Source organism: Dendrobates tinctorius, unplaced genomic scaffold, assembly GCF_039654945.1.
Source record: "Dendrobates tinctorius isolate UK_male_01 unplaced genomic scaffold, ASM3965494v1 ptg000050l, whole genome shotgun sequence".
Lineage (NCBI taxonomy): Eukaryota > Metazoa > Chordata > Amphibia > Anura > Dendrobatidae > Dendrobates > Dendrobates tinctorius.
The window spans coordinates 1,265,364-1,288,519 of NW_027361718.1; the positions used below are offsets into that span (position 1 = coordinate 1,265,364).

General features: G+C 43.3%; 1 protein-coding gene across 1 annotated transcript in view; it reads right to left on the bottom strand.

The window, feature by feature from the left end:
• Positions 1–23,156, bottom strand: part of EFEMP1 (EGF containing fibulin extracellular matrix protein 1) — a 151,630-nt gene that overhangs the window by 33,726 nt on the left and 94,748 nt on the right. Inside the window, exon 5 of the mRNA XM_073576655.1 lies at positions 1,574–1,696. Within this exon, the coding sequence (XP_073432756.1) occupies positions 1,574–1,696 (123 nt within the window). The remainder of the gene's footprint in view (positions 1–1,573; positions 1,697–23,156) is intronic.

Below are 23,156 nucleotides of genomic sequence, written 5' to 3' on the forward strand. Positions count from 1 at the left end.
TAATCGAATGAATTGCAAAACATTGCAGTCATTATTTGCCATAAAAATCATAGCCTTCTCCTTTTGAACATGGTTACCTCCAAAGAAAAATGTACAGTCATCATTGCTTTGCATCAAAAGGGATTTACATGCAAGCACATTGCTGATTTTAAGATTTCCCTAAAGCAACAATTTTTTGGACTATCAAGCTCTATAAAGAGAGACTTTCAATTGCTATGAAAAAGGCTTCAAGGCCCAAAGAGAGTCCAGTAAGTGGCAGGAATTTTGTCATAAAGAGGTTTGAGCTATGGTGTCAACACCAGTGCAGAGCTTGCTCAGTAACTGCAGCAGGCAGCTGGTCAGTGCATCTGCACGCATATTGAGGCAAAGGCTTTTGGAGGCTGGCTTGGTATCAAAGAAGTTACTTTTGTCCAAGGAAAACATCAAGGACAGAATGAATGAAGTTCAGAGATTGGACTGCAGAGGCTGGAGTAAAGTTATTTTGTCTGATGAAGCACTGCTCAGCCTGTTTGTGACATCTGTAATAATTGCTCAGAAAAGAAAAGGTGAGCACTACCATGCATTCTTTGTCTTGCCACCAGCAAAGCATTCATGAGACTATCCATGTGCTAGGTAACCTTTTATACAAGGGAGAGGGATCACTCACAATTTTACCTAAGAACACTGCCATGAATAAAGAATGATATCTAATTATCCTCCAAAAGCATCTTCTCCCAACGATCCTTGTCACAAAGCAATAGTGATAACCAAGTGGCTGGGTGAACAAAACATTGAAGTTTGGGTCTATAGCTAGAAAACTCCCCAGATCTTAATCTCTTTGAGAACCTGTGGTGAATCCTCAAAAAGAGAATTGACAAACAAAACCACAGAAATTGTAATAAACTTTATTTTGATACAGGAAAGATGTATATCTTTGTACCGTGTTAGCCAGTAGATAGAAAAATATTCAGAATTGAGAGTCCTCAGTGGTTGATACCTTTTAATGGCTAACTGAAAAGATGGTAACACATTGCAAGCTTTCGAGACTACATGTCAGCTGACATGTATCGGAAAAGTTGCGGGATCATCACCGGAGCCCGCAGCAAACAGGGGGAGCCCACCTTAGACGTAACTATATGTCTAAGGTGGGAAAGGGGTTAAGCTAGGCAATGAGCAGAACACAACACAATAAAATTAAAAATCCTTCTCTTCTTGTAAATGGAGAGGATTTCTAATAGCAAGATAATTGCAAAGTTGCTTACTACAAGCTCCTGCAATTTTAACCCTTTTTAATTACTGAAATAATCCTTTTCGAGAAGAGAAGATAAGACATCTTATAAGTCTTTGATCTCACACATATGACAGATAAATATGAATGGAGCTTTTGTAAAGTTTGGCCCAAAGATGTCTTAGGGTGCTGTATTACCACTGCACACAACATGGAGCTTTATGTTTATATTGTGCCTCACAGTCAAATGCTGTAGACTCTCTCAGCAGTTTAGTATGCACCTGTTCATATATGTAAACTATGTATGCTTCACTCTGAAGGGCTATCATCACACATAATAGTAATGAGTCAAGCAACTTTACTCACCGATACATTGCTCTCCTCGCTTTTGGTATCCTCTGGGACACAAACAAGTGAATGATCCTCTGACATTATTGCACACTTGATCTGGTCTGCAATTGTGGGTTCCAGTTAGGCATTCATCTACATCTGTCAAAAACAAAATACATTTTCTATTAGAATATTATTTAGGTAAAGTGATGAAAGCGACATATACTGTATGTTACTACTAGACCATAAACAGACTGGAGTATTAGAATGTGACAACTCAGAACTAGTTTGTCTAAGCTCAATCAAATTACTTTAACATTTTATAATTTCAATAATAGAAAAATATACATTTCTGAGATATCCTAAAGCAGTGGTTATCAGGATGTACACCTATTTAGGCTAACATACAACAAGTAGTGTTAAGATTGGGATGGTTAATGGTGGATAGCAGAGCTTCATGCAGATCTAACTATTTCTGGTAGTATGACCTGACAATAAAATTTATTTGGGCCATGCATAGGCCAATAAAGTGCCATAATCATCCTTTTGCAGGTTTAGCAGGTGTGATAAAGATAAATTTACCAATGGAAATGTTTGTCATTTTACACAATCAGGCATCTTCTCAATCTGTGGTCAACAGAAACAAAAATTTGGAAAAATTGGATTTTTACCAACTGCTTCTTATAGACCAATGGGCAAGTCCTAAAAATACAAATCCCAGTTTTGCGCTGATGGCCTGTAGCATTCACAACATACAGTGAGTTCTGGTGAACAGTAGACACTTTTGTTATATTTCTCACAATTGTGTGTTCTTAACTGAAGAAATAAACATAAAAATTTGGTTTAAAGCTCATGTCCATGGCCAAGCTCAATAGCCCCTATAAATATACAGAATAATTTAAGGATAAGAACAGTATGGGATCTCATGATGCGAGATGAGCAGAGGTAAGGGTTTTCTTGATCTCACTGAATGGGAATCAGTGGGTAAGTAACACGTGTCGCTATTATAGTTGTGAATTAATTTGCAATACAGAGGCCAGATCAGAATTCTTTGGATGTTGAATGAGAGCCCTGAGAAGTGCCTTATACCTCATGGCATTTACGCTCATCTTTTCATTAACCAATCTGGTGCGATGTCTCGGGTGGTGGCATCACATTGCAGCAATGATATTGCATAGACCAGCTAATCAGGAGAAACATGGGACTCTGTCCAGTAAGAGATGTTTCTCAGAACTCCCATCTGATGGCCACAGATTACTGAGCTGTCCGCTCGACTGGGACTAGTGAATCTATTTGCATCATCTTTAATCCCTATACATTCAATGAACTACAGTATGATGAACAACTATACTCAATGAACAGCAGTATTGTTAGGGACGGCGGAACGCACTAAATATAAAATAACGTAAAGTGCATTCGCCGCCCGGGGTCCACCGTGCAGAAGGTGTTAACACTGCTGCTAGATAATGGCGGACATACATTATGGCAGTATGACGCACGCGGGTTGAACGTCATCGGGGTGCGCTGAGCGATCTCTGTTAATTCACAGAGATGCCTATGTGTTAAACACAAAAGGCTGAGCCTGTTAATGCCACAGGTCTCAGAGAAGTGCACGCACCGTATCTGGTCACAGGAGCTGAACCCTAGGCATAGGGTCAGCGTCCATCTAGACCAACCGTGCGTGCGGCGTCGCTACTGCGGACACCAAGGGGAGCTGCAGACTGCAGTGCGGCAACAGATACTGCCGCTAATCGACAATGTCCAGTAACAGGTGCTCTGTCAGATGCTAGCACTGTTGATGATGCTGCTGTGGCTTGTGGCTTGCCACTGGCTGGCGCTGACTCTAAGCCTAAGTCCCTGAACACTCTCATAATATCAGAGGGAGGGGATCTTAATGAGTCATTCGCAGGTTCATGCATCCATCATCATTCACACAGTAGGCAACTAGAGACTATACTAGTGCATGGCCGAGCGGCCATGGGAACCTTTTATAGCCGGGACCTTCCGGAAGCTTCAAGATCCCTGAGATGGACCAATCAGATCACGCGAAGAACCTGGGAGTGTGACTCCCGATCTCCAATGGGAGATCATCTCGTGAGCATGCCCAGTAGAGGAACTGGAGGACTAACCCTCTGGAGTGGCTCGTTGCTGAGCAGCCTGCCCTGCTATTGCTGGCCCAGAAGTGGCAGCAACAGCGAGACCCACAGAGCTGGTCTGAGCAGAGCATCTGAGACGCCGGGATTGCTGTACAGGCTCCTGAGCGGTCGGTGGAGAATGGGAGACCGCTGAATGCAAGGCTCTGGATTCCTGCTGTGCAGCTGCAGGAACCCGATGCCTAACAAGTATGATGAATCTATTTTACAGAATTATTCTTCCCAAGGAGAATGAAGTGGCATGATTATGGCAACACTCTTTAGTATGAATTACTGGTATTAGTGGTATAATATGGCAGAAATGCTGAGTAGTGTGACAGGCCCCCAAGCATTAAATTAAAATTTCCATACTCTATAGGACTAGAGGAAATCCAGCTGGTATAAGAATTTATGGCTATGATTCCTGGAAAAAAGATATGCAAAATAGTTTTCTTTCAGAAGAAAACCATCTCTTTAATGCCACCTAAAAGTGACTAGTCTGTATGACAATACAAAAATGTTATAGAGTTTGACAAAAGGACTTCTCAGCCAAACGTGGGATACTTAGAAGTAGACAGCACTGTTCTGGCCATAATAAAATCATACTTTGCCCTGATAAAGAGCTGCCTAACAATGTTCTTTGGTTTTGCTGACAATCCAAGTTATGTTTTAACTCTCAATAAAATGTATGCATTGACTTACAGGGTAGCCAACAATAACTGACACTAATTGGATTTTTTTCTTTTTTCTGGAGGAGAGCAATTCAGCAAAATTTAAAGAAGTTGTCCACTACTTGGACAATTTCTTCTCAAACCCCTTGCTTGGCCTCGATAACATAATAAAGCTTATACTGACCACCTGTGGCGGCTCTGTTCCTGCGGTGTCAGCACTCGCTCTCTCCGGACCTCTCGTACGGTGTTGTGACACCTGACGCTAGCGCCCAATCAGCGCTGGCGTCACTGTCTCCACCCTCGGAAGAATCAAACATGAAGAGGAAGCTAGGGATTAGCTGCAGCCTCAACTTCCTCTTCATGTTCATTTTGTCCAAAGGCGGAGACAGTATGGTAGGTGCTGATTGGTTGCCCCGGGGAGAACGAGTGCCGACACCACGAGAACGGCGCCGGCATGGGAGATGAGTATAAGCTTTATTATGTTATCGGAGCCAAACATTTTGATTACGAAGAAGTTGTCCTAAAAGTGGACAACACATTTAAGTAATTTTTTGGTCCTTGACAGTAAGATGTGCTGATTAGCCCTTTGTCCATAACCTGTCATTATCGCCTAACCACTATACGGGGCTAGAGACACATAATATATGTAGAGTAGGAATAATAAAATATATTTTACAAAAAACATTATAACATTTCCTGTGCCATAAGTATTTTACTCTCCAAGTGGCCACTCAGCATTTCTTCAGTAGGCAACTGTCTTCTAATCAAGACGGCAACTTTTGCAGTCTAGATATGATTGACATGTCTGATACCCTCAGCATGTTTCCCCATCATTTAAGCCTTGGTTGGAGGGGTTGCTGTCAAGAGTGCAAGACACTTATCTGATTATTTATTAACTTAGTAGAGTTGTCCAGGACTATTTTTTCACTTTCGTCCTAAAATCTAACAGGCAATAGTTGCTAACAGAGGCAACTACCTGCCTGATCTACCTAGCGCTGGCTCAGAGTGGTCCTGGACTGTTCTTGTCAGCGATTTAGCTGCTCCAAGTTAATAGAGCAACTCTTCTTCCAGTCTGCTTTGTTGGCTGGGCATGACAGCCAAAGTCATGCTAATTGATAGCTTTCTCCCTGCAGTAAAGGTACTGTCACACTTAGAGATGTACCAGCGATCCCGACCAGCGATATGCCGCGGTCAGGATCGCTGGTACATTGCTAAGTGGTCGCTAGTGAGCTGCCACACAGGCAGATCTCACCAGCGACATCGCTGGGGACGGGGGTCGCTACTTACCTGTCACACTAGGTGATCCTGCATCCTGCCGCCCGGCTCCACGCTCGTCGCTCGTCTCTCCACAGGAAGCGCCGCAGGAAGCTGACGACGAGAAACAGTCCTGGACATTCTCGCGCGATCAGCGATAACCAGCGGGGGAGCGGGTCGTAGGTAAGTATCAGACACAGCGATGTCGCTAGCAATATCGCTATAACGTCACAAGTTATAGCGATATTGCTAGCGATATCGCTTAGTGTGACAGTACCTTTAGGCTGTCAATCAGCATGATGTCAGTAGTCAGTCCCCACCAACAGAGCAGACTGCAAGAGAAACAATGCTGCTCTGTCAACATGACATCAGTGGAAGCCACCAAATCACTTGCAGGAGTGGTCTATGATCATTCTGTGCTGGCCAAGAACGCCACCAGGCACAACAGGCAGGTAGTTCTTAGGCCCATAGTGAAAAAAAAAAAATAGTCCTGCATAACCTTTTTAAAAGAAAACAAATCGTTCTAGCACTTATTAGTCAACTGTCTAGGCAAAATTGATTTTTCTAGTTTATAAGTTCTCCATTGCCTCCAGTAAATTAATGGAACATGCATTTCAGATTTTTACGCTTTCAAAACAATTTGTAGAGTAATGTGATTTGGACAAGAAAGCTTTGGAGCAAATTTAATTTAGAATAAAATGTTAATCAGTGGTATGTGGTTTCTTTGGAAAGATAGTTTTTGACTTCGCAAGGATTACCCTGTCCACTTGCTGTAACAAGGTTCTGACACCTCCTAAGTAAATAGCTGGATTCTTGAGCCACTTCCAGCAGTGAAAATTCTTTCAGCATTATCGTGTTGATCTTGTTTTGTATTGCATGTCTGTGCTTATTTACTCATCATAAAGCACCCAGTGATTTCTCTGTAAGGGCATGTGCACACAGAGTGTTTTTGAAGTGGTCAAAAACAACAAGTTTTTCAAGCAGAAAACGTTTCAGAAAACACACCTATGTGATATTTTCTCAGCTTTTTTTTTCTCCAAAAGCGATTATTGTTGGCACGGTGTTAACATTTCCTGAGGCTTCTTGTTAACATTTCTCACGACTCTGTTGTCTGGTGTCACCAGGACCAGGGGCTCTGTCCCTGTCCCTAACACTAGGGGCACCCTAGCTCGCCCTGTTCCCCCTGATTACTTCTGATGGTAAAGACGCCGGGGACACGTTCCTTGCCTTAGCTCCTGAATCTGCCCTCAGTCTGTACCTTTCCCCTACCCAGGGAAGCAAGGAGTAGTAGTGTATCATAATACACAAACCAGACTAACAAGATAATATGAACAGGGATAAAGGAAAATGCCAATCATACAAATACACACACATAAACAACAGAGGTAAACACCGGGGAGTGGAGGATGGGGTTAAACCAAGGTAGGAAAAGAAAGGGAATTATCACACTCAGAGCCTAGTAAGAGTCTCAGATTCTCCAATAACAACCACCAACAACCTCCAGCTATGGATCATAAGCTCACTCTGACAATGAGGGCTAGCCAGGACCCAAATTATATTGGAGATGGGAGTGGCTAATAGTGCACATCTGAGAACCTTAATGCAGGAAAGCTTCCAGGAGCTCTCAACTGAGCAGATTAACCCCTGCCTTGCTAAAAGAAATTTACACCGTGTAATATGAAGGTGAAGTGCTTCTAATCAGTGCAGGAGTAGGAGAAATCAGATGCTGTGGTATTCTGGCTCCTCTCTGTCACGGTAAACCCATGATAACAATTTTCTTGAAGATTTTTCTGTTAATGTTTAGCAAACTTTTGTAACATTCGTAAACATGTTATTATGGGCTTTTTCTCATGTTTTTTTAATCTATTAAGCAATGAATAAAAACACTAACATTTTTAGGCAAAAACACCTAAAAAGAACTCTGGCAAAAGACTCAAAAAGATGCTCAGGTGTGAAGAAGTTCCCTTTCTTTTATAAGACTTGTCTTTTTTTAAAATAAAACCAGAAGCTAATTTAAAATTATCAAAAGACTGAATGTGTGAACAGCATTTTGTTTTTCAGTAGAAATGCTGGAAGAGTCTCAAGCATTTTTAGAAGTGGGCCAAAAGCAGAAAATGTAGAAACATCCAGCTCCTGCAATCAAATAAAATAATGGAAGGTTTTACTGAATAATCAACAAAAAATATGAACAAGATGCAGAGTGTAGGTGTTCTGAATTTCAGATCAATTATGACCCTTCTTCATGTGTCTTATTCATATTTTTTGTGATTTATTTTCCCCTCATTACACAAAGCCTGTGTGATCCGTGCACCTGGTGGTGTGTGAGCTGAACTTTTCTTTAAATATGAGAGAGGCTCTATGTTACATGTTTGGTGGAGCTGTGGAAAGATTCAGCCATTTTGGGAGGGAGTGTTTCACATCTATCAGTTAATCAGTGGGCAGATGATAGATAAGATACCCACGATAGCACTATTATCAATACTTCCGGGCTTCATTAAGTCCCAAAAACAGGACATACTCCGATTCTACCTCTCGGCGGCTAGAGCGGTCATTCCAAGACATTGGAAGACACCCCATTGTCCTTCACTGACTGAATGGTTTGAAGAAATGGGTCGGATTCACAAGATGGAAGACCTTACTGCGGAGATGACTGGTGCCAGGGATGGATTTCTTTGTACCTGGAGTCAATTGGTCCTGTTTCTTAAGTCTCCAAGATTTAATGAAGCATTTGGGGCACCCCTAGATTAAACTGTAACTGGATAGTGTAAGTTCGCCTGTACTGGACTTAAATCCACTCCCTTTTGATTTTGCTCATCTCACATAGATCTACTTCACAAAAATTAACCCGATCAGTATGCTATAGAGGGGTTCCCCCCCTTTTTTTTCTTTCTTTCCTTCCTTTTTTTCCCCTGATTCCTCTCTCTCCCTTGTTTTTCTTGTTCTATTCTCTCTAGTCTTCTTTATCATGTTTCCTGGTATGCTGTATATAATCTCTGGTTCTCCATAGGTAAATATAGATGTTAAGATGTTTTAGTTGTTTTTCTGATTTACATTAAGGTTCGCACCCACTTCCTTTGATAAAGGTTGAGGGACTTGGCTGAGAGGCTTACTTATAGCTCCGCTACGACTACTAGTTTGTTCCCTTAGTTTATAAGTTTAACAGATACGGAGAACTTCCTGAATACCTTAAATGCAATTGTAACAATAATGGAGTCCTGTATCCGGCTACAGACGGTTCTGCTACAAAAAGTTGTAGACTATTGAGTGAAATTGTGAAAATACTCTATCAGGACTCTTATTATAGCTCTATATTTGTTCACTTCCTCTAAGCTGACAGAGCTAAGGCCTGTTTCACACTTCCGTTTTTGACCACCAGTCAAAATCCGCCAGTTTTTGAAAAAACCGGATCCGCCATTTTTTTTGGCAGATCCGTTTTTTTCCCCATTGAGTTGCATTACCGGCGGATCTTGACGGATGGCCATCCGTTGGATCCGTTTTTTTGCAGATCCGCCAAATTTTTTGCGTCCGCCGACATGCCTGGACGGACTCTGCAACTTTTTTTTGCTGCAGGATCCGCATTTTACAGTGCGCATGCCCGGAGAAAGGAAGTCAGCTGGAAATTTAACCCTGAAATCCTTTCTGGCGGACGACAAAAATTCTCTCTCTCTCTCTCCTTCCCGGCAGCGGCTCCTTTAAAATTCTTCATTCATCGGATCCGTCAAAAAACGGATCCGGTGGCATCAGTTAGCCACGGATCCGCTTTCTGCCATTTTGGCGGATTTTAACTGACCCAAAAAAACTGAAGTGTGAAACAGGCCTAAGGAAATTGAAAAGTTGCACTGTCTGTATGCCTATAACTTGTAATGTTCTCTACAGTTTATGACTGCATGATTGTTCCTTTTTTTTATGTTTTATAAACAAAGATTGAACGATAAAAGAGTGGATCCAGGGGATGGAGGTGAGCAGCACAGCAAAAGGTAAAAGGTAGGTGTGCTGTGCACTTAGAATTCAATATAATAACAGGACATGCACAGTCCTACTGAGATGACCCCTTGTAATTTGTGACTATCACAATGGCAGGACACCACCATTTAATAGGTCTCCCACTTGCTATGCTGCATGCATATTTACGATCAGCAGTTTATTCTCCTTTTTATTTTTAACTTCCAAAATGGAAAATGAGATCATATTAGATCAGAAGGGACCCTTGGGAGGAATTTACATTCTCAAGACTTGTTAAATAAATGTCTATGATGGAAAATCCGTTCCAGGGTTACAAACTTGATTTTTTTTTCTGGACAGCTTATCAAGTATCACAGTCAACATTTTTTTTATTGACACAGCGGGAAACCATAATGATCTATATCAGTGATACACGTCTAAAGCTTAGAAGACTGATATGAACAGCGATTACCGTGAACTGTAAAATGATAATTACAATTATAATAAATTTTATTTATTTCTGTAGCTTAAAAAAATCATGGATCATTATTTTTCTACAAACAGTGGAAAAAATGATCTAGTTTTATAGACTATGAAGAATATGGGAGATATAATTTCATGTCAATCATTTGAATCTTATTTGGGCTTACATTATAAAAGCTCAGCAGAGGTACAGCTTCAAAACACTGTGAGTGACAGATCTCACACCTTGAGCCATGTGGGTACAATTCAGTCTAATTTCTTTATTCTGACAGCAATAATTTCATAAGGAGAATATGGATTTATCGTACATCGGTTACATTTTTGAGCTCTCTAGAACAGGCCAAACAGCTTACAGAGTCTCAATCCAGTCTAGAACTACAGGCAGGGCCAGCATTAGGGGCAGGCAGACCAGGCAGCTGCTATGGGGCCTGTGAGGCGGGGGGCCCACCTGCCACCAGCGCCGACTCCTCCCACCGCATTGAACTATACTGGCATCTGCACTGGCCGCAGGTCTACCGTCCTGTACTCAGCAGCCTGATATTTGCCAATGAAACTGTTGAGTTTGACTTGGGATACCCCCAGCCAGTCTGTACATTATGGTCTGTACTCTGATTCCAGTTGTATTGGTGGGTTGTCACAACTCTGTTGTCGGGTGACTTCTCTGTCCCTAACGCTATGGTGCACCCTAGCTCTGCCTGTTCCCCGGGTTACTTCGGAAGGTGAAGATGCTGAGGCCACGTACCTTGCCTTATCTCTTGAATCCATCATCCATCTGTACCCTTTCCCCACTCAGGGAAGAGGGGAGTAGCAGTGCACATAGTACACAGGGCCGCCATCAGGGTATTACTGTCCTGACTGGTGTACGGGGCCTGGTCAGCAGAGGGGGCCCACATCCGGCCCCGTCTTTTCTGCTGATCGGGCCCCAGCGGCAGGATGTTGCCGGTGCAGTAACTGAACCCTGCGTCCGCATGGCAATAGTTAAAGCTGCAAGCCAATAGGAGGCTGGCAGCTGATGTCAGCACGCACATTGCCGGCGTCTGATGTCATTGTCATTTCCTGGTGATTGCACGCTTTCAGGTTGGGGGTGAAGATCGCTCGCCGCAGGAGCGTGGCAAACTAAGGAGAAAGGTTTTTTTTTATTCTGATTGAAAGCGGCAAGCCGGCAGGATGGAGACAAGTGTCCATCCTGCCGGGGGCAGAATAGAGACTGGGCAGAATTGAGACAGGGGGCAGGATGAAAGATATGGGGCCGGGGCATGATTGGAGACACAGGGGGCATGATTGGAGAGACACAGGGGGCGTGATTGGAGACACAGGGGGTAGGATTGGAGACATGGTGCGGGATGGAGACATATGGGGCAGGATGGAGACAGATGGGGCAGGATGGAGACAGATCGGGCAGGATGGAGACAGATCGGGCAGGATCATGGGGCAGGATGGAGACAGATGGTGCAGGTTCATGGCACAGGATCATGGGAGAGATGGGGCAGGATCATGGGACAGATGGGGCAGGATAATGGGACAGTTGTAGCAGGATCATGGGACAGATGAGGCATGATGGGGAGATCATATGGGGCAGAATGGATACTCATGAGGGCAGGATGGGAGAATATATGGCAGGAGCCAGGAATGAGACACACAAGGGCCGGGATGGGGTATATTATTACGATAGGGGCTAATTAAGGGATATTATTACTGCAGTCATGTATTTATTTTGTTTTTTGAGTATACTGTTTTAAATGGGAAGGTCATCATGTTACTGTGCAGAGCGACACTATGTTGCCTTCTTTTCTTCATTTGGTGTAGTGTTGAAGTTGTGGAAAAAATAAGTAATGTGTTCTGCAAGTGGAGCTCTCGATAACTGTGCTATTTCCTGCAGAGACGAGCCCTGACTGGAAGAAGTGATGTCTATTTGTGCTGGATGAAGATGAAAGACTTCACCTAGAGGCATCGCTGGTGAATCAGTGTGTTACCTATACACTGATACTATACACTGTATACTATATACAGCGGTCATGTGTACAATGTCAACAGTGATCACTGTATTACCTTTACACGGCCAGTGCATACTAAGTACAGATCTCCTGTGTATAATGGCACATATGGTGAGATTAGTATTGTGTTTTTTTATTACTGATCAGTATTGTAGTATTCAGTCACAAAGTGGTGGTAATATGTTGTCCGGCCATGGTGTGGTAGTATTTGTTCCTTGTATGTGGTATTATTCGGTCACTGTGGTGGTAATATGTGGTCTAGACATGGTGTGGTGGTATTTGTCTCTTGTATGTGATATTATTCGGCCACTGTGGTTTTAATATGTGGTCTGGACATGGTGTGGCGGTATGTGTTATTTGTCTGTGGTATTATAGGTCACTATCTGGTGGTAATATGGTGTCTGGTCATGGTACGGTGGTATTTGTCCCTTGTGTGTGATATTATTGGTCATTTTAAAAATTTAAAAATGTACCTAAATTGTATTGCCTATTTTAACAAATGTTTAATAGGTTAGAATAGAGTAGGGCCCGACCAAAAAGAGTCTACCTTGTCGTGGTGGCGGCTTAAAAATTTTTTTTGGCCAAGACAAAGGCTGCTGGTTATATGTTTGATCTGGTGATGGGAACTGTTAATGTGTGATTGTTGAGAAGTGGACATCCAAATAGAAAATGAAAACAAAAGTTGGTGAAAAATTCTTTCAGTTTGTTTATTCTGCCCTCTGTGGCGGCGTTTCGATCTTACATGATCTTTTTCAAGCATGCAAAATTGAAACGTCGCCACAGAGGGCAGAATGAAGAAACTGAAAGAATTTTTCACCAACTTTTGAGGCGCTGTCTTCATTTTCTATGTGGATGTCTGGATATTTTCCGGGAAGGACTCTCTGGAATTGACGTGCGCCTCTGTTGTGGATAAAGTTGACCCCCTATTACTATGAGGTGCTGTGGATTTTTATTCTTTGGTGAGGTGGAGTCTTTCCAAGAGAAAGTGGTGGGGCTGTGGACAGTTCAAGGGATGGAGGCGGGGCTGGGGTGGAGCCTGAGCGGAGTCTCAAGGGGGCCCCGAAAATTTTGCCAGTATGGGGCCCTGAAATTCTTAGTAGCAGCCCTGATAGTACACAACCAGATGAGCACGGTAACTCAAACAGGGGAAACAGAAAATACCAGGCATACAATTAAACACTCACATATAACAGAGGAATGCACTGGGGAGTGGAGTATGGGATAAAACCAAAGTAGGAGAAGAAAAGGAATTATCACACTTACTAATTCAAGCAATGATCACAGATAAATCAACCAAGCGCCTACTCCTATAACCACCAACTATTATCCTCCCAGTGCAGCATAAGCTAGCTCTGACAATGTGTCAGGACCCAGATTTTATAGGGGATAGAAGTGGCTAACCATGCTCAGTTGAGGGCCCTAGCTACCAGAGCTCTCAACAGAGCAAATTAACCCCTGCACTGCCAAAAGAAAGTTCACTGTTTAAAAAGACGTTGAAGTGCTTCTATTCAGTGCAGGAGTAGGAGAAATCAGACGCTGAAGGTGTCCTCAGTCTGATTTGTCTGTACTCCTATCATAATATATGGATACACGGATGTGTGAAACTGGTCTAAATGCCAGATTCTTACCACATATAGAATTATACTGTATTTTTAGACTTGACGTCTATATCACAAGTTTAACATCTGATTCTCAATGGACATCATTAAAGAAGCGTACACTTTTTTTCATACTCATACTCCAATAAAAATACTAGTATATACTATTCCAAATAAAAATGAAAAACATGAAGAGAAAGTTCAAAGTCATTTTATGCATGAGTCACGAGTAAGTATCCATTTATTTTAAGCCAAATCAGAGGAAAAACGTTCTGCTTACATGGATCAGATTTAAGCCGTGCAATGCTCAGAAGGGAGTGGACGCCTATATCTAAACAGAAGGTCCTTTAGTGTTCAGCATGATGTCAGTAAGAGTATTACAGCTCCCTTGAGTCAACTATTATTTTTAAAATGGGTCCCACAACATCACGTTGCTCGTAAAATATAATTTAGTGCCGCTGGAGTGGAAGAAAAAGGTCATACATCTGTGGGTAATTACATGAGGGTGCACATCATGTTTTGATTAACTTTACAATAAAATCAACTTAAAGTGTGACTCTCGATGCATGTATGTGTGCTGTTTATTCCCCCCATGAATTACACTTTTACGACGTAAAATAAAGATATGAGAGCCAAGAATAATCTGTATATTCAGAGTGTATATTCAGAGCTCTAATACGGCATTCATAGAAGTGAATGGGATTTTTTTTAATCTCTCGATACCTTCAACCTCATACAGAGCTTATCTGTGTCAGATTCTGTATTATTCTGCCAAAAAACATGCCATGTTTCTTTGACTAAAAGGGGTTGTCTGGTCAAAACCGATAAGTCTGCAGTCACTCTGTGTGACTGCAGACTTACGAATCACCCTTAGCCCCTAACACTGTACGCTGCGAGGATTTGCCAATTTCAGACCCGGGAACGGAGGAAATGTGTGAGATATACATACCCCCAGTCAGTGAACGCGGCCTTGTTCTACATACACTTGTATGGAGCTAGGCCACGTCCTCTAGTCGAACACGCCCACTGGCCATCTGCATACTGGTTGGCCTATTCAAGTGTATTGAGAGTGATCCTCTGCCTATCCGCTGGGGGTAAGTATAACATATATATACCATCCGTTCCCGGGTCTGAAACCAGTGATTCCCCGCAGTCCACAGTGCATGCACTAGAGGCATTCGTAAGTCTGCATTTATAAGACTTATTGGCTTTGACTGGACAACCGCTTTAATGGTTATGTACAGCTTCACACAGATTTTTTTTAAGTGCTCCTTTACTGCCTAGATGCAAAGATAGGCAACTTTCTAAATAGTTTTATAAACAAAATTCTATAATTTCACTGCTGCATAGTGTCTGTAAATTGTATATTTAGCAGTGTGCTCTGTAAAAATGTTTCAAATCTGTCAGAGCCCTTGTTCCCTGCTCTGCTGGATCTTTTTGCTCTCCTTACTGCTCTTCTATAATAATAATAATAATAATCTTTATATAGCGCCAACATATTCCGCAGCGCTTTACAGTTTAACAGTTTCAAAACCCAAGTCATAAGTAACATCGGTAGCAATACAATAATTAAAGTAAAATAAGACGACCCTGCTCGTGAGAGCTTACAATCTACAATGAGGTGAAGGAGATACAAAGTACAGGTGTATATTTACAATGATGTATTTACAATGATGGTCCAGCCATCTTGAGAAGGTGGGGGATAGAGATAGTGAATGGGCTACACACGCACACTTCCACATAAAATGACTTTGATTAGTGAACGTGATAGGCCGCTCTGAACAGTCATGTTTTGAGGGAGCGCCTAAAACTGTGCAAATTGTGGATAGTCCTAATTTCTTGGGGTAGAGCATTCCAGAGGAATGGCGCAGCGCGGGATAAGTCTTGGAGTCAGGAGTGGGAGGTTAGTCGAAATTCTCTTGCAGAGCGCAGCGGTCGGCTAGGCCGATAGACAGAAATGAGAGAGGAGATGTAGGGGGGTGCCGCACTGTGGAGAGCTTTGTGGGTGAGAACAAGTACTTTGAATTGGATCCTATAATGAATGGGCAGCCAGTGTAATGATTGGCGATGGGCGGACGCATCCGAGTACCGATTAGCCAGATGGATGACCCTGGCTGCTGCATTAAGTATGGACTGGAGAGGGGAAAGTCGACTTCTATCAGTGTCAGTCTCCTGATTCCTGAACAGGAAAAAACAGTACTGGTGAGGTCCGTGGTACGTGTCTGTGTGCCCTCCGTATGTACATATGTGACATCTGTGTATCTGTTTGCTGTCCATGTGTCACATCCCTGAGATCAGCACAACCAGACAACAATGACGGGAGTTATATTTGGCACCCACTGTGTACATTCAGTGAAAAATAAAGAATTAAATAAAGAAAGGGCATGAGCATCCAAGTAATTTTCATAGCCAGCAGAGGGAAAGCCCATGGCTGGGGGCTGATGTTAATAATATGGGAAAAGGGACAATACCCCATAAAGTTCCCAGGTTATTAATACCAGCTCACAGCTGTTTGCTTAGCCTTTACTGGTGAATTTATGGGGGACCCCCTAAAAGAATGACGTAGAGTCCATTAATAAATTCAAACCAGCTAATGCTAAACAGACAGCTGGAAATTGATATTAACAGCCTAGGAAGGGGCCAGAGATACTGTCTCCCCTCCAAGGCTTCCAGCATCAGCTCTCAGCTGCCTCAGAAATGGTACACCCATAAGCTGAGCCAAATCTGGCACTTACCCTCGCTCTTTCCACTTGCCCTGGTGTGGTAGGAAGTGGGGTAATATTTGTGGAGTTGATGTCAGCTTTCTATTGTCATCTGACAATGGCACAGGAACCCACACCATTTTTTCAATATAATTCTTTATTTTACACAGAAGGGATACAGCGGGTGCTGAACACAACTCCCATCATACAGTCATATGTTAAAGTTTGGGCACCCCTATTAATGTTAACCTTTTTTCTTTATAACAATTTTGGTTTTTGCAACAGCTATTTCAGTTTCATATATCTAATAACTGATGGACTCAGTTATATTTCTGGATTCAAATGAGGTTTATTGTACTAACAGAAAATGTGCAATCTGCATTTAAACAAAATTTGACCGGTGCAAAAGTATGGGCACCTCAACATAAAAGTGACATTAATATTTCGTAGATCCTCCTTTTGCAAAAATAACAGCCTCTAGTCGCTTCCTGTAGCTATTAATGAGTTCCTGGATGAAGGTATTTGTGACCATTCCTGTTTACAAAACAATTCCAGTTCAGTTAAGTTTGATGGTCGCCGAGCATGGACAGCCCGCTTCAAATCATCCCACAGATGTTCAATGATATTCAGGTCTGGGGACTGGGATGTCGATTCCAGAACATTGTAATTGTTCCTCTGCGTGAATGCCTGAGTAGATTTGGAGCGGTGTTTTGGATCATTGTCTTGCTGAAATATCCATCCCCTGCGTAACTTCAACTTCGTCACTGATTCTTGCACATTATTGTCAAGAATCTGCTGATACTGAGTTGAATACATGCGACCCTCAACTTTAACAAGATTCCCGGTGCCGGCATTGGCCACACAGCCCCAAAGCATGATGGAACCTCCACCAAATTTTACTCTGGGTAGCAAGTGTTTTTCTTGGAATGCTGTGTTTTTTAGCCTCCATGCATAACGCCTTTTTGTATGACCAAACAACTCAATCTTTGTTTCATCAGTCCACAGTACCTTCTTCCAAAATATAACTGGCTTGTCCAAATGTGCTTTTGCATACCTCAGGCGACTCTGTTTGTGGCGTGCTTGCAGAAACGGCTTCTTTCGCATCACTCTCCCATACAGCTTCTCCTTGTGCAAAGTGCGCTGTATTGTTGACCGATGCACAGTGACACCATCTGCAGCAAGATGATGCTGCAGGTCTTTGGAGGTGGTCTGTGGATTGTCCTTGACTGTTCTCACCATTCTTCTCTACCTTTCTGATATTTTTCTTGGCCTGCCACTTCTGGGCTTAACAAGAACTGTACCTGTGTTCTTCCATTTCCTTACTATGTCCCTCACAGTGGAAACTGACAGGTTAAATCTCTGCGACAACTTTTTGTATCCTTCCCCTGAAAAGCTATGTTGAATAATCTTTGTATTCAGATCATTTGAGAGTTGTTTTGAGGAGCCCATGATGCCACTCTTCATAGGAGAATCAAATAGGAGAATTACTTGCAAGTGGCCACCTTAAATACCTTTTCTCATGATTTGATACACCTGACTATGAAGTTCAAAGCTCAATGAGGTTACAAAACCAATTTAGTGCTTCAGGAAGTCAGTAATAAGTAGTTAGGCGTGTTCAAATCAAGAAAATGATGAGGGTGCCCATACTTTTGCATTGGTCAAATTTTGTTTAAATGCAGATTGCACATTTTTTGTTAGTGAGTCCATCAGTTATTAGATATATGAAACTGAAATAGCTGTTGCAAAAACCAAAATTGTTATAAAGAAAAAAGGTTAACATTAATAGGGGTGCCCAAACTTTAACATATGACTGTAGTTGCCTGGTGGCACTGTTCTCAGGGAGAGCGAGTGACAATTGTAACGCCTGCTGCAGCACAGTAGCACACAAACTCCACCAGAGGGTGCTGGTGAAGGAAGATAGGTAAACTCACAGAGAAACCACAGAGCAGCAGGCAGGAGCCACTAGGTGGCGGAAAAGTAGTCAGAAAACCCGGATCAGAGAGAGAACGAAGTACCAGAGGTCATAGCAATACACGTGGTCAGAAACAAGCCTAAGAAGTCACAGCCGGTCAGGAGCAGGAAAGCCAGAGATGGAAGACAATAAAACAGGTCAGGGGGCAAGCCGGGTCAAATAACAAGAGGTCACAACTAGTGATGAGCGAACATATTCACCACGACTTGGTACTCGCCGGAGTATCACTGTACTTGGTGAGCACCGAGCATTTCCGGGATTACTCGGCAGGAACTTCGGTCTCCACCCAGCTTTTTTGGCGGACTTTACAGAACCAATCACGATGCAGGGATTGTCTGCCAGGCAATGAAACACTGCAGCCATCTTTGTTGTGCTCATGCAGTGATTGGCTGGCCACACAGCATCATCAGGGATATAAGAGACTGGACGCCACCCTGCTCGCCGCAGTCAGCTCTAGATTGAGATAGTGTAGGGAGAGCTACTGCCTTGATAGTGTCAGAATTCGGGATTTATTAGTGAGTATGGGGTTTACCATCCTAAACAACTCAAATCCAGCTAAACCAACAATCCTTCTAAGGACTAATTCCGGAGAATATAGGTTCCAGTGTTAGGCAGGCAGGGTAGTGTACGTCGCTGTATACACATCAGTGCAAGGCCTGCAGGCACTGTATGTGTGTATATACATATCATTGCATATATCAAGAGGGTCCTGTGTTCTGGTGCTGCTGCTGCTGCTGCTGCTACCTGTGGGATATATTGGCCGTATATACCTAGCCCCAGGTGTAATTGGCTTTGAAAATTGTTTGGGCCAGGGCTAGAGCTTTTTTTTATTGCAAAGCAATCCAGAGCCCTTTTTTTTCCTCCATTTGCTTTTTGACAGTGCACAATACAGCCAGATCCTTTTCCTAGCACAGCGTGAAAATCCAGCAATTTTAAAGAGGTCCCAAACATCCCTTTTGAGTGTGCAGAGAAATATTTATTTTTTATGTGGTATGGTTGAGTAGTTTTTTTACACAATTTCTTGACAGTATTTTGCTGAACCCCCCAAAAAATACAGACAGGCCACATATTTTACAGTGTGGTATATCTGTGACACGCCTCATCCATCCGTCTGCAAAAAATTTTGGTCTTTTTAGCCCTAAATTCATTTTTTTGCTGTCTGGTGCTGTACTTAAATACATCACTAGTTAGCCAAAAAATTTAAAAAAAACAGGCCACACATTTTTCGTTGTGGTATCTGCGTGCCAGCTCATACCCGTGTGTGCTCAAAGTTTGGCCAGTTTACAGCTGTTTTCTTTTTTTGTCTGGGGTGTCACTGGACTTATATGCAGCAGTATTTACCCCCCAAAAATTTTTTTCAAAAAATTGTTGTAGTGGTATCTCTGTGCCAGCTCATATCTGTGCCTACTCAAAGTTTGGCCAGTTTACGGCTGATTTCTTTTTTGGTCCTGGGCATCACTGGACTTAGATACAGCAGTATTTACCCCAAAAATTAAAAAAATACAGGCCACACATTTTTCGGTGTGGTATCTGCGTGACTGCTCATATCTGTGTGTGCTCAAAGTTTGGCCAGTCTATGCCTGTTTTCTTTTTTTGTCTGGGGCGTCACTGGACTTATATACAGCAGTATTTAGCACAAAATTTTGTATAAAAAATACAGGCCAGAAATTTTTGGTTGTGGCATCTCCCTAACAGGCCTCATTTATCCTTGCCATAAATTTGGCCATTTTAGGCCTATACATTGCATTTTATTTGCAGTCTGTTATAGTACTTATTAAATCTGATAAGGCAAAACACATTTTTTTAAACCTAAAAGTACAGATAGGTAAAAGTGTGGTTTTCCAGCACACGTATCACGTACAAGTTGCCTTCCAAATCACCCTTTTGTATTGAACGTGTCTAATACTCTAGTCCATTTACAATGGGCAAGGCGCATGGCAAGGGACAGGGAAGTGGACGTGATGGTGATGGTGATGGTGCAGGCCGAGGACGTGGGCAAGCTTAAATTGGGTCTCCAAAAACACCCACATCTTCTAGCTGGACCTTAGTGTCCAAAGTCCTAGGGGACCGTGGCAAGACAGCACTATTGAAGCTCGAGCAGTGTGAAAAGGTTGTTAGTTGGATAGCGGATAATACTTCCAGTTACTTTTTTTCCACCACCAGCAACCTGTCTTCAACACGGTCAAGTCACAGTTGCCGTGAATTAGGACCACATATTCCTTACCCTGATCCTTCCTCCCACCATGCTGAGTGCCTTGAGACAACTGATCCCACACTCGGACAGTCCAAAGAGCTGTTCACTTTTCCATTTGGAGATTAGTGCCTCTCGCGCGGTCCACTTGAAGCGGGGTAAGATGATATTCCATGTAGCGATGCACAAATCTTTGAGCAGCCACGGTCACAAGAGGTGGACAATGATGAAGCACAATAGCTGGAAAGTGAGGAGGAGGCCCAGGGTGGGGAAGTGGAAAATGATGTGGTGAATGATGTAGTAACAGACCTAACCTGGCAGGAGGACATGCAGAGTGAGGAAAGCAGCAAACAGGGGGGAGTGTTATGATTAGGTAACTGAGGAGGATAGCAGGTAAATAGGCTAGGTAACCAGATAACCAGAGAGGTTGGTAGCTTAGCAGATTGCAGACCCCTAAACTGACGACACAACTAGAATTAGCCGTGGGACATACCGACGATGCCCTAGACGCCTCGGCACAGCCAAAGAATTAACTAAGCCTAAAGAGAGAAATGAGAAAGCTAAACTGCCCTTGAGTAGAACCCCAAAGGAATAGATATCCCCCGAGCATATATTGCCGGTGAGACAAGATGAGGCACAAAACACAGGCAGAAAATAGAGTAAGCAAATGATGGGGCCCAACCTGTCTAGATAGAACAGGACAGGAAAGGATACTGTCTGCAATCATGCAAAAAACCCTAAGAAAAATCCAACACGTCTGATATTCAAAAATACTGAGGCCACATGACCTCTCCTCTCCCCCACTAAATCAGAACTCTGGTGTGAACTGGACCTAAGCTGTGGCATATGAAACAGAGTCCAGCACAGGTCCCCGCAGGGAACCAGGCTGACTCACACCAGCCAAGCAAAAATCAGAGAAAAGCAAAAATGAATCAATATGCAAAAAGATTCAAGAAGACAAATAACTTATCTGAAAGATGCAGGACAGAGCAGGAGGCTAGCAGACTTCCAAAATGCTCAGGAAGCAAACCAAATCACCGGCAACAACTGAGGGAAGGTTGCTCACTTTAATCTCTCCAGTCTGAAACACCTGACCTCCAATCATCATCCTCAGGTGATTGACTTCTGTCAGCCAAACCAGCTCCATTACCAGCAGCAACCACCAGAGGGAGCCCAAACTCAGAAGCCAGGTATTCACAACAGGGGAGGTAGGTGTCATGTCATCAGGCATGAAAAAGCAGTGTGGTGGCTGCAGACAGAAGGCGTGCAACCATTCCTCATAACACCAACCTGACAGAAGTTGCCAGTCCAACTGTTAGGTCTTCCCGAATTTGGTTATTTTTTAAAAACTCTGCCGATAACCCCAAACAGGCCAGTTGTAACACCTGTCATGCCAGCATTAGCAGGGGTAACAAAACTATCAGCCTTACCACCACCAACATGATCAGGCACATGGCAGCAAAGCACCCGACTTTGTGGGCCCAACGCCAGGCTCCAGGAACAATGTCTGCGGGTGACACCACTGCTTCTTCCACGGTTGTGTGTGCAAGCCAAACCCCTGTCCAAGGTGCATGCGAAGATGTCTCCTGCCCTGCACCTTCCGTTGTCCACAGTCAAATACCAGCATCATCAAGCACATCCACTTCCTTATCTCAGTGCAGCCTTTAGTTGTCCATACCCCAGTCATTGTAACGTAAGCATAAATACACAGCCAACATCCCACAGGCCACAGTACTCAATTTTCATATTTATCATCTGCTTGCAGTCGAAATGTTGCCTTTTAGGCTCATGGAGACGGAAGATTTCCGCAACCTGATGGTGGCGGCTGTCCCAAGGTACTCGGTCCCCGGCCGCCACTATTTCTCCCGCTGTGCCGTCCCGGAATTACACAAACACGTGTCCCACAACATTACCCGTGCCCTCAACAATGCAGTTACTGGGAAAGTACACCTAACCACGGACACGAGGACAAGTGCTTGTGGCCAAGGACGTTACATCTCGCTGACGGCACACTGGGTTAATATAGGGGAAGCTGGGACCCAGTCAGGCCTTGGTATGGAACACGTCCTCCTGTCGCCAAGGATTGCGGGCCCTACGTCAATCTGGGATGCCCCCACTGTGTACAGCTCCTGCACCTCCTCCTCCTCTTCAGCCTACATGTCTGAAAGGAGCACATCAGTCACAAGCTGGAAGCACTGCAGCACTGACAAAGCAAAGTGGCAACAGGCTGTGCTGAAGCTAATTTGCTTAGGTGACAAACCGAACAATGCTGAAGAGTTGCTGACAGCTCTGAAAGAGCAGGCAGATGTGTGGCTGACACAACTGAATCTCCAGGGAGGCATGGTTGTGTGTGACAATGGCAGGAACCTAGTGGCGGCTCTGAGGCGAGGCAAACTTACACATGTACCATGCCTGGCCCATGTGCTGAACCTCGTTGTTCAACGTTTTCTAAAATGCTATCCGGAGCTGCCAGATCTGCTGGTTAAAGTACGCCGCCTGTGTGCACATTTTAGAAAGTCAATGTTATGGGCTGGCGGAACGCACCAAATAATAAAGGTAGAATAAGATATGAGATGCGTATGTCATCTGTGTGCGGCATACATTTTGTCCGTGATGCTGATAAAATAGTGACATGTCTGTGAGTCTTTCACACAGACACACGGTCCGTGTGAAAAACCTG